General features: G+C 39.2%; 1 protein-coding gene across 4 annotated transcripts in view; it reads left to right on the forward strand.

Annotated features, from left to right (window-relative positions):
* znf644b (zinc finger protein 644b) overlaps window positions 1-6620 on the forward strand; it is a 28784-nt gene extending 22164 nt beyond the window's left edge. For 3 of the 4 annotated variants that reach the window (XM_042417729.1, XM_042417728.1, XM_042417730.1), the window contains 3 exons: window positions 1187-1309; window positions 1625-1721; window positions 3802-6620. In XM_042417729.1, coding sequence (XP_042273663.1) covers window positions 1187-1309; window positions 1625-1721; window positions 3802-3979 — 398 coding nt within the window. In that variant the 3' untranslated portion in view covers window positions 3980-6620. Of the gene's footprint in view, window positions 1-1186; window positions 1310-1624; window positions 1722-2887; window positions 3035-3801 lie in introns of all 4 variants that reach the window. The other variant, XR_006097177.1, reaches the window with a different exon arrangement.
* Window positions 6621-12522: the final 5902 nt, after the last annotated feature.

The following is a 12522-nucleotide window of genomic DNA, read 5'->3' on the forward strand; positions in this document are numbered from 1 at the left end:
TGTAGGCAGAAACCAGTAAAACAATCAGAATAGTTCAGTTGTTTGATTCATGGAAAAAAATACATATTGTACATTGAATGTCGCCCAAGTACTTTTGAAGTTCACATTAAAAAATCATAAGATCCTCTTGATGTTGAGTTGGAAGCCCATCATCTGTGTTTATACGCTTTTGTTTAATGTGTGTCCAAATCAAATTTTCAGTCAGGTAACAAGAAAGATGATGATAAAGATTTAATATCAAATTGCTCATTGTTAAGTTCCGTTTTAAACCAAATGGTATGGTGCTCCATGGTGTTATAGTCGCACCTGCAATTTACTCCCAAATATAGCTGCTGCCTCCTGAAAACTGATTGCAAATTGTAATATACTGGTTGGATGTAAATGTTTTTGTTTATATTGTATAATCACCTTAAGTTTAAGACAGCATATAATTAGTAATTTAACAGGACAACCATTAAGAATTGATATTTTTTCTTTCTTTCTGTGAAGACATGATCACAGCATCACTATATAGTTTTTAATATTTTCTTGTAAAGCCAAATTCACCTTAAAAAGAAATATCAGGTTCCTTTTCTCACACCACAGCAATAATCAAGTCTGGGGAACCTGCTTTATTTCATTTTGAAAGAAAACTACGAAACCGTCTAATTCTGAATATTTATTAACAGGCAGTGGTGCACAGCAGTACCATTGCCAGCTTCCTGTCATAGGACTAACAGATCTGTGATTTTTTTGTGTGGTTTATGAATCCTCCGTGACTCTCATGAGGTGGTGTATGTGAAAATAGGCCCCCTGAAGACACAAGATTGTGTTAAACTTTACCAGTAACACTTTTCAAACAGGAGAGTGCAAATCAGATGCTTAGAATGAAACCAGGTGGAAGAAGAGTTTAGAGCACAATGGGAGTAACAGTTTTGCCTGATAATAAAATTACTGCATAAACTCAAACTCTATCCTAGAATACACTTCTTCTTAAAAACTAGCTAACTTCTGATACTCCACCATGTAAGATTTAAGACAAACAGATACTCTGTATTAAAATGAACATTATCCAATCAAATTTTCCATTAAAGCTAAAAGATTTTGCAAATGGAAAAGATAATCAAATAATTTCAACCTAAATGTTTTGATCAATTTGCCTTATTCTCTTGGAGTTGATTTAGTTTTTCAATGTTCTGTCTTTTAGGAGAATGTGATTCAAATAAATCATGTCTTCAGTGTAACAGCAGCCTCCCCACTGCTGTCAGTCTGTCTGGTCGTCTTCAAGCCTATGCATGCAGGAAGAGGATTGCCATTTTGGAAGAACCAGGTAAGTTTTTTACAATATACAAAAGCAAAGTGTCATCATAATTGTTTTTACTGTGCCATGCAATCAAATTTTGTGATCCAAGTGTAGTGATCAAGTGGTGCTCTCTGTGGAAGCAAATTAAGAAGAAACAGAATAAATGTGATTAATGCTGCATTGGCACATTTAATGAATTAGTCTACCCCAATGTACATTAATTAAAAAATGGACGTTGACTAGAATAGATCCTGGGCTTTGGGATTATTTATGTATGCCTCCTGTCAGTGATAACTTAATACACTCTATCAGATACAGCAGTGTGTTGTTTTGTTGTTTTAGGCTATGATTATAAACAGAAGAAGCCAAGACTAAGGCCTGGGCTAAAAAAGAAGATTTTACCCTCCTTGAATGCTGAGATGTACACACTCACCTGCAGGTACATAGAATGGAAAGTTACACATGTAACCATGGTTCTCTGAGAAAGAGTGAAGCAAGAGGTCTCTCCACCCAGTTACATATTTTGTCTGTATGGGACCAAGGCTCTAAGACACTAGGGCCCAATTGAAAGAGATGAGAAGACACATAAGCCATCCCACCAGCCACTAAGCTGACTGAAATAGATAGGTGGTCATTTCTCATCTGGGATCACTGATTTATCAAGGTCCACCCAGGAGACCAAAACCAGTAGCAACTGCTGAGCACCTGTTGCCCAAAGAAAGTGGTTGCATTCACATTATGAGAGTAGAACAGTGTAAGTATGGATATGACAGACTAAGTGGCAGCAGCACATACCTACCAATGGTGCAATAATACCCATTATGCAGCCATGCCATGACACACCATCGTCCACATAAACCTGGCATTCTCTAGCCCACTGAAAACCAACTCCAAACTCCAGGGTGGACCTTGTGATGGATTCCTAGACTTTCCTTATAGAATTGGCAAACCAGTTTTCATTCCCCCTCAGCCAACTCATATTTCCATATTTGTCTTAATTACAACCACCACCCCCACTCTCTAGAGTCGAAGAGTTCCTGGAGGAACTGTACAATATCGGGGCCTTTAAAGATGTACCTGGTGTTCGCTGCACCATGTCCCAAATATATGAAAAGTGACATAGCACAGTCTGGATCCAACATTAGATCCTGGAACTCTGATCTTTGAGAGGGATCCCACCTGGTCTGATAGAGCAGGCCTAAGTGCTGCAGATGTAGCTGGACCTACCACAGATGAGTCCTGGTCCTCTGACCATGCACACAGTAGCCTGTTGCCTAAGTAATTTTAAAATCCCGATTCCTAAATCTAATGTGGTGTGACAAAAATATCAGGAATGGAACCTACCTAACCTTTTGCCATATGGTACTTCTATTATGGTCTGCTTTTCTAATACCATTAAATTTTGGCCTGATTAGGCAGTGCTGTCCAGATCAGTTCCTAAAGAGATCAGTGGCAACCTGGAAAGTGGTGGTCTGTGAGATCACTGAATTTGCTTGCTGTGCAGGTATGGCCAGCTGGCCCTTACTGCTCTCTTTAGTTTGCAAGTTTATTTGTAAGCAAGTAAGTAAGTCACTAAAGCTCTAACTATGCTTGTCCTGGTCCTAGGCTGGTCTGTGGGGCAGGTGCAAGACCCACTGTGGGGGTACTCTCCCAAGGCCTGACCTGTCCTATCAATATGACAATGTGTTTACACTCCTTCTGATCAGCCTCCTCCGGTTCAGGAGCAGCCTTTTCACTTTCCCTGAAACACAGGTCAGCAAGCTTCCTTTCATGTATGATGAAGGGTACTCCCTTGCTTAAAAGGCATACCTTTATATATATTGTGTCTATCCTCTTCCAGACTCTGCACCCAGTATTTTCCTCAAATATGGGCCACATGGCTTGCCAAATATCTCAAGAGCTACAACTCCTTTGAGAGTGCAAACATTGAAGCATTGACTTTTTCTTTGTTTGTTAGTGTAGTCAGTTCTCCTGGGAAACCACTAAGGTGTGTAGTCTACAGCTGCTTGGGAGACCACTGAGTCAGCTTAAAAGTGAAAAGGAAGGCATTTGACAAAATAGGGAAGCAGGGCAGATACTGCAGCCCTCACAAAACAATCCTCTAAACTATGAAGGAGCTACAAACTGTGAAGACACAGTAGTCAGTGGACAACAGCTTTCCCTTCACTAGCTTCAGTTGAAGCCTTTGTACCTGGGGCATGTGAACCGCTTGTAAGAGTAATATCCCAGGTACATCTTTATTAACCCAACAATCTTCACAGAAACCCTAAGACTAAGAGAATCAACTCTTGAAATCTCTCTCATACTATTAAGTCACAAAAGGTTGTCCTCTTGTACATCTCTTACCGCTCTTGTGAAATTGGTGGCTGCAGACATCACCTGACCCCTGCACCAGTCCCTGCACATAAGAAATATGCAACCGGGTGGTAGAGAGGTCTTGATACTATAGAGAACATCTTACATTTGGTACTGGAAGAACATAATAGTGCATTCACTCTCCCCTTGCTTTATTTCTGCAGATTCTGCGACCTAGTCTTCCAGGGTCCCCTGTCTATCCAGGAGGATTGGATCAAGCATTTACAGAGGCACCTTCTGAACACCAGCGTGCCCTACTCAGGGACAGGGATGGTAGAGGTTCTGGGTCTTCATCACAAAATACAAATAAGCATGTCACATCAGCACTCAGATCCTGAGTAGAGTTCTACCAGCTGCCTCCTGATTTTACACACCGTATGTTCAGCACATTATTTTAGATGAATCCTGTAACTGTTTATATGAGTATACTAGTTAATCAAGACTTATTAATGATAGTATATCTTAATAATACCTTATGTATTAGCAAAAACTAAATTATATGATATTCAAATGCAATGCTTTGCCTTATCAACTTAGCTAATACAACTTGTAGGATTTATGTTTTTGACTGCTGTATAAGGTAGGGACAACAAGAATCATAGTGGCAGTCTGAGCAGCACCAGCACAAAACATTTCCTCAGTATAAGCTGATCTGGCACTGCAGAGCTGCCATTGTGAGAAAAAAATGTTTCTCATATTTTTGTCATGATAAAAAAGTGCCTTGTTATTGAGAAAACATTCTCATTATAAAATGAAAAAAATATCAAAATATCTCACTTGTAACTTGTTGTCAAAAAGGGGAAGTTTTCTAATTATATAAAAAAATATCTCTTGGTAGGAGAAACTTTTTGTCATTGTAAGAAAAGCTAAAAGTAGCGATGTTCCTCCAATACGACAGAAATCCCTGTGACTGAGCATTTGAATTAACTTCATGTCCCACTTTCTGTTGCAACCAACACACAATGAAATAGTGCTCTTGTTAAGCAATGTACACGGGACTGTCATTAGTTTGGAGGATTTCGCCTCTCTGTGCCTGCATCAGAGAGAGAATCTCGCTTAATCAAAGTGAGATTCAAGATGTTATATTATGTTGGGACAGCTTGTTCTGTCATTGTTTGTTCTCCTGCTTAGCCATCAGTGTAATTTCTGAAATCCTGTTCTCATTATAGCCGTGAACGTCTTTTTATGATGAGAAATGTCTCAAGTTATAACAAGAAAACTTTCCAGTTATAACAATATACCGTGAGAGTTATTTTTTCTCATTTTGGCAGCTCTCTATTTGCAAAGGCTTGAACCCAAAATCAGTTGTGGTTCAATTTCTTTTGTCTTTTGGTTCTCATGTGAGTAAGAATGTGTTGTAATTAGTGATGTCACACTTAAATTCATCCTAAAAAAGTCTAGACCACTGTTACTGAACATTATGCATGTCCATCACCTGTCCTCCAATCCCTACAGCTCTCAGAACTTGGTGCTTATTTTGCAGGCTAGCAGACAATACTTTCAGACAGGAGAGCAGGCTATGCAAAGTGCAAAGATGACATTTTGAAATGATGTTGCACTTTTTTGTAGTACATTTATAGTGGTCAACCAACCCAGCAAGGATAATGACTGAAATTTTTACCAGGTTCTATCACTGAAAGATAGGACTCTGTCTTTTGCGAAAGTACGTTTAATATGTTTAATGCTCTGTGTGCACATGGTCCATGTGTGCTTTATTTCAGCAGTTTGTCCTCCTTTGACACTCTTCTCTGCACCAATGTAACGTGTAGTCTCATTGCCAAAAGACACAACTCACAGTAAACTATTTTGATAAAAACTTGTTTTTTAAATTAAAAACTCAAAATAAGAAAGAAAAGTTAATATATTGCATCAATATTATGATAAATATTTACAATGTGTATATTGCTTTCAGCAATGTCTGTATGTTCCATGATAGTTTTTCATATTTTATTAGATGCCAATGACTATAATATAACGTAAAAATCTTAAAAAAGAATAGAACTGTAGATTTACACTAGTTATTTGAGCAGAAGTCATAAAGTTAGTTATAAAGGTATTTTATGTATTTATTTATCTTCTCAAAATATTGAGATTGTTATATTGAAGATTTTAAACTGTAGAGGTGTAGCACTCCCTAACATACAGTGCAGTTCTTATCATTACAAGTTGTTCATTCTTACTCAGGCTTGATAATTTTTAGACTTAGCATTGATAAGATTCTAATACAGCTTTTGTAGGTGACTATTTGTGTATAAATCAGTGACATCAATGAAAAACTTGCATGATATAAAAGTAAATGTCATTGCTGTGAATTTAGGGAATTATTCTTAAAGCTAAATATACTAAAGCATTTTTAGTGGTACCAGGTAAAATAGAGTATCAATGTAATGTTGATATTGGAGAATAGATTATGGCACTGTCACACTACCCCATAAGGAGAATTGAAGGTATTGGGAGTAGCATCTGGCTACTTGGTAACTGCTGAGATCATTTACAACAGCAGTTTAGGTGGAGTGGACAAAGGGTTTGACAAGAGTGGATAATTGAGCAAGCTGTGTGAGATTTAGGTAGAACAAAAGACTTAATTTGCAAGACAATGCTGTTTATCACATAAGATGATGCTAAAGGAGGAGAAGAGCCAAATGTCTGGATATTCAACATCAGGTGAAAAAGCATTACAGTGAATTAACAAATTAAGGGATAGCCACAGTGATCAGTATGAGAAAATGTACAACATTTCTGACTGTCAGGTTTTTAGTTCATGAAGGTGTTTTGGAAGCTCATTGTGGAGTGCAGGGCCAACAACACAGGAAGGACAATGCATTAATGCTCACGGCTCTAAATAGAAAATTAAACTGAAGAATCTACAATTATTCCATTGTAATGTAATTAGGTTTATCCACTATGTTTAGTTCTGCTATATCTGTATTAATGTAATTATTCATGTTTTCACATCAATAAATGTTGGTTTTACTATCTTAAGTCACTCATGAATGTAACAATACTCAGTTTAAATACAGTTACAGTCTTTCAGTGTCTGTCCAGTCTCCTTTTTAGGGGAAAAATCCTTGGATTCATGGTTTATATTTTTCTAGTGTTTATCATGTAATCTGCTCACTCACTGTGCTTACTGCACTGCCTACAGTTGTAGTGAATGCCCTGTAAGCAGTAGCATAAACAAACTTGATAAATACAGTAATATTTTAGTTAAAAACTGATTAAAAACTTCATAATTCAAAGCATTTCATTCCAGATTACAGAAACAACTTTTCAGTTGTTTAAAGGTGTGTTATGTGATGATGGACTATTCCCTTCCCACAACACACGGTCCAATTTTATCTGTCTTGTTAAACAAAATTTGTTGCCACTCTATTAGGTAAAAGATACAAATTTCAGTATGACTTTGCACCATTATTCCCAGCAGAAAGTAATTTTAGGGCTATGTGCTATTTTAAACTTGCGTTTTTAGTGTTACAGGCTGAGTATTTGATGTATCCAATGCTTGATAGCCACATCTGGGTTTTCTACTTACCAGTGGCAAAGGGGGCTAACCCTGCAGTTTATCTTGGGCAGTATTTAAAGCAGCGATCAAAGCTGTACAAACCAATTGTCATCATGCTTCTCCGGAGGGAATTTTGAAGTACATTAATGCTCCTTCTTTGGGAAATAATTGTGCCACTCTGTGACTTCATTAGGTCTCCTGGCTGTTTCAAAAGATGTTCTCTCTGGAGGTTGAAAGCCACATCGCTGGCAGACAGCATCCCAAGGGGCCGAATGAATAAAAAAGGAGAGATTATAATGAGATTGAGTTAGCCATGACCAGAATTGGGCTTTTCATTATTCTACTGGCTGGAGAGGGAGAGAGAAAGAGAGGGACAAGGCTGACATAAAGAAATGTGTTGTTGCAGGACCCACACTCACCATCTGCCATGGGGGTCCAATTGTAGGCAGCCAATGCATGCTTATCATTGCCATGGGTATCAAAGGGGCCTCCTCTCTGGAGATTGCTCCATTAAAACTGCAAACGGTAACCCCTGCACGCACAAAACAGAGAGAAACCCTGCATTTAATTCAGAGGTAACACTTGATATTGGTTTAGCAAATTAAAATGAGAAAAGGTGGAAAAGTGAGAAAACCTTGAACTGCTTTGTGTTTTTTGTTACATTTGTTTATTAACCACTGAAGTAAATTTTGAACTCAGAAGTCGAAATGTTTTTATCATTCCTGTTGCTGCATCCTGAGAAAACGTGCATTAACTAATGGGACTTTTTTTGTCAGCTAGACTTGTTTTTTCCCATTCAGTGTCCACGGCAGCAGTGATTCAGAGATCAGGACCATTGATCATGACCTGTCCTTTGGCCAGTTGTTCAGAAGTGCCACAGACTGTCTGTGTGAAAAAGAAAAAAAAAAAAGCAGAAAAAATCAATAGGTTTCCATTATCTGGTTGGGCAGTGTCACTGGCCTGTCAATGATCCTGTTACAGCGGTGGTACAAGGGTGACACAGGCCCACACTCAATCGCTGCTGACAAGAGGAAAACATGCTGACAGGCACCGGGAACAAGTTGGAACACAGATTTGCACTTCAAGCAGCCGTCCAAGGAGGTATCGTGCAAGGCCACCGCGCGGCAAGGGGCGAGCTCAGTTGGGGCAGGGTGGAGGGGTTGAGATGGGGGTGGTGGTGGGGGGTGGGGGGTATTCTCAGTCAGCCTCCTTCTACTGTCTGACTGTCTAGCTCTCTACCACAAATGCTTTTATCCTCCTATAAATTATTCACCTCTGGATACACCAAAGGAAACTCGGCTGCACTGATTGTGGCTGAGGGGAAATTCATAGAACCTTCGGCCCAGTCTGCATCCACTGTAGCTGCCTGACCACCAGTCACCACCCCTGCAACTGTATGCAAACCTTACAGTACTTGTGCCATATATTTGTATGTGAAGCATATGCATGGGATTATACATGATACTGTGACATCACTGACCCTTTCTTTTGCAAATTAACATTCAGGGAAATTTTGTGTCATATATATATTTGATAGGAAATGATCATATCCATCGTTCTTAATTGACTTATTAGGTTTCTGATTGATTATCTCTTTGCCTGCAAAGAAAACAAGAGTCTCCTCTCATCAGTCAGTACAGATGGCCAGTCAGAAATTAAGGAAGACATCAACTGTCTCTTGAAAGAACATGAATCAATATATTTTGACAAGGATCAAATGTGCTTGAGATGAACCTTTTGGCCCTCGCAAAACAGTCTTTCTCCTCATGTCAAACCTCTTTATTTTTGTTTGTCTCCATTTAATGACCAGATATCCAATGACTCATGATTTTTGAGATCACTTTTAGGAAAAATAATTTGATATTCATCTGCTTTAACTCGGATACCAAACGTATTTAACAGTATCTTCATTTGACATTCTACATTTAACCTTTAAAGAACAGTTATATACCAGATATATTTCAACATGTATGTCTGGCACAATAGGCTTAACAGTTTTCATTCCAGCTTTTGTTGTCGAAACCAGGCCTTGGGACATTATGTGACGTCACATTCCTTGTTGATGTGCTTGAGAAAATACTAGCCTACATTTTTTTTTCAATTACACATGCCGCCACATATGTGTACATTAATTTATTTTTTTTCCTTATGTAGGCAATTCAGTCCATAATGACTGGGGAATTCAGGTTAATATGTTGACAAGGTTTAACAACAGCGGGTCATGTTGCACAACACGCATGGCTGGCTCCGTTCACTTCAGCAGCTGACAGGTCCTAATCATGCGCTGCCCTAAAGGCACTGGGGCAGAGAGGGTTTTAATCACTGAATTATAGACCAGCGCGAGGCTTCAAATTGAGACGTAATTAAAGTCAAAGTTGCAATAATTGTTTCAGCTAATTGGGCAGACAAGTGCGTTATGGCGCGATTACATTATCTGCTGTAATTACCTGAGTCAGATGATTTTTCTGGTGGAAGGAGGAATAGTGTGTGTTTTTAAATTGACAGTGGTGTTGATCGTGCATGAAAAAAATATGTTATAAATAAAAGAATTAAAAAGGGAGGGGATCATTCCAGCCTGTCAGAGCTGATGGCTACGTTTTTATTTTGGCTTCTATTGTGCCAAAAATGCACAAGAAAGCCCCCAAACATGTAATATTTTCCCGTTTAAAATAATTATAATTTTATTATAATTTTCCATCATTGTCTATCAATTCAAGCCAGGCGCTGCCATCACACAGCCTACTGTATCAATGAACAGACTGAGCATCATCACCAGCATCAGTGTGTCATTTACAGTAAGGAAATGAATAATGTAGCCAACAATATGCCCGGTCTTGACATCCTCGGTAGCGATGCCGCACCTTCGGCAACATCATTATTTCCTATTAATTACTCGCCAACCAAATGCCTTTAGAACCGGGGCTGCAGTAGGTGTGACGGGGGAGCTGGTCAGGGAGCAGCTGCCCTGCATCCCGCCGGGCTCAGGCTGACCTCCTTTTTTTTTTTTTTTTTTTTTTTTTTTACATCACTGAACTGGAGGCTTGACAAGCCGTACAAGCAGAGGTTTTGATTTGGATGAGGGGAGAAATGTAGAATATGAGCCAGAAATGACGAGTCAGGCAGGATTTCGGGTGCAGCCAAAGAATAAAATTGTATTAAAAAAAAAAAAGAAGAAGAAGAAAAAAAAGAAAATCCATATCTTAACGTGTGTGTGTTTGAGTGAAAGTGTCTGCACTGATCCATCATGTCACACCCGGACCGCTGAAGCCGCTCTCCCCCCTTAAATATGGCCCTCCATCGACACTGATTCAGTCAGATTTTGTCCATCTTTGTGCCTCATCGCCTGCTCAACAACAAAGATGAACGTGTGCTTTGAAATCCCGCAATCATTCACACAGAAAGTGAATATTTACGGTTGTGATTGTATCCCAGTAGTCACTTAGAGAGGTGTGAAACGGCTCTATGGGATTAAAAAGTGTTTACTAACCACTGGGTTGCTCTCTTGAAAACAGGCCCATGAGCTCTATGTGCTGGTGTTACTGTGCAGTTTGACCGTCGGACGGCAGGGGGCGCTGCTCATTTCGTTCTGAGAGCCAAGAGGAGAAACACATCAACTGGCAAACACAAAGTGGTTACATTGAATCTGAACAAACAATATAATAATATAAAAAAAACGATAAAATAATAGTAGGAAATGTCAGCAGTAATTTTACATTTTTTTTGCCTAAATTGTTGGGTTTTTTTTCCTTTGGTCTTCTGCACCTACTCAAGCTGAGCCATCCCTGTTCAGTTTATTTGGATGTTTTTAGATATTACTGATATAATATTGCTAGAATGATCTGTACTTCGCAGGCCTTTTGCAGACAGACTGGATTTTCCTCCTTTTGCAGGCTGAAGGACAGTGAGCTCCAATCAAGCTGCCTTTAAGGCCCTTTTTGTGTCTCATTCCTCTCTATTAGTGGCTACTGAGAGCTCACATCCCGCCTTATTGCTCTCAGGACGCACAAGTCTGCAGGAGCTGCACAGATTGTTTCACCATCACATCAGTAATCATACACGTCTCACAACAACAACAACAACAACAACAACAACAACAACAACAAGAAAAAACAATCTTCTTTGCCTTTTGTCGCATTTGAGGGAGAAATTTAATTACAACCGCGGGTGTATGCAAGGCATCGGAAAAAAAAATACCAGGCGACAAATGAATATACAGAGCAAATGACAAAACATGAGGGGGGATAACTGACAGATGAAAAGACAGAGGATGTGCAGCTAACAGGCAAAACGCGCCGGTACAAAGCCGCACACACCTTTGAGAGCAGAGTTTGTTTTATTGCACTTCTCCCGGGTTGCATCTCCTGTCGATTTGCAGAAAAAGAAGGGGGGATAAGCGAACATGCCCTGTTTAAGAAACAAACATGCAGATTAGATGGGATTCTGACAACACACAGCTCAGTCTTCATGTCCCACAGCTCATATCTCAACAATGAAAAAAAGGGGGTTGAAAAATCCACTCAGCGCCGTTGACAACACTTACCGTCACTCTGCAAAAAGTAAATGCAAATAATGAGGTGGCATCTGGAAATAAATAGAAGAAGTTAAGACAGACTGATAACAACCCTGGTCCGCTCAAGACCCAAAGGGCGGCACTAAAAATCTTTATTTAGACCTTTCAAGGGTATAGACACACATCTGAAAAAAAATCTATAATGCGATAAACATGAATTTGATGGATTTGGCACACAAAAATAAATATTTTTTATTTTATTTGTAAAATGGAAATTAAACCCCAAAAAGCCTCTCTTCATACATCCTGACGCGCATTGGATTTGGGCGTCGCCAGCAGGAAGCTTCTCTAAAGAAGAAAAAAAATATCAGACCTCACACATGTGTAACATTTACTTCAAGTGCAGGGAGCTGTCACCTGTTATGTGGTACCAGGCTACATGTCACCAGCAACACTCACTCACTCACTCACTCACTCGCTCACTCACTCACTCACTCACTCACTAGCTCACTCACTCACTCACTCACTCACCTTCCAGGATGACAGTCAGAGCAGGCCTGCAGCAGCTAAACACGCTCAGACCTACATGACCTTCTTATAGTAGCAGGAGCGACTCTTCAGGCCGGTAGAAATCATATTGTGACGATTATGACAATGTGAGATTATTATGAGTCAGTGTTTTAATGGAAACATGTAAATTAATGTCATTTATATGGGTTTTTTGTGTGTAATCACAAGCTAGAGGGGATTTAATTCACCTTTAGAATTTTTTAAACATATTAATATGACACCGGAAGCTCATATTTCTGTTTTTTGGAGGAGAAAAAAAAAACATTTATACAGAAATTCAAATGCAGATTATTTCTGTCATGC

Source organism: Thunnus maccoyii, chromosome 7 (assembly GCF_910596095.1).
Source record: "Thunnus maccoyii chromosome 7, fThuMac1.1, whole genome shotgun sequence".
In the NCBI taxonomy this organism is placed as follows: Eukaryota; Metazoa; Chordata; class Actinopteri; order Scombriformes; family Scombridae; genus Thunnus; species Thunnus maccoyii.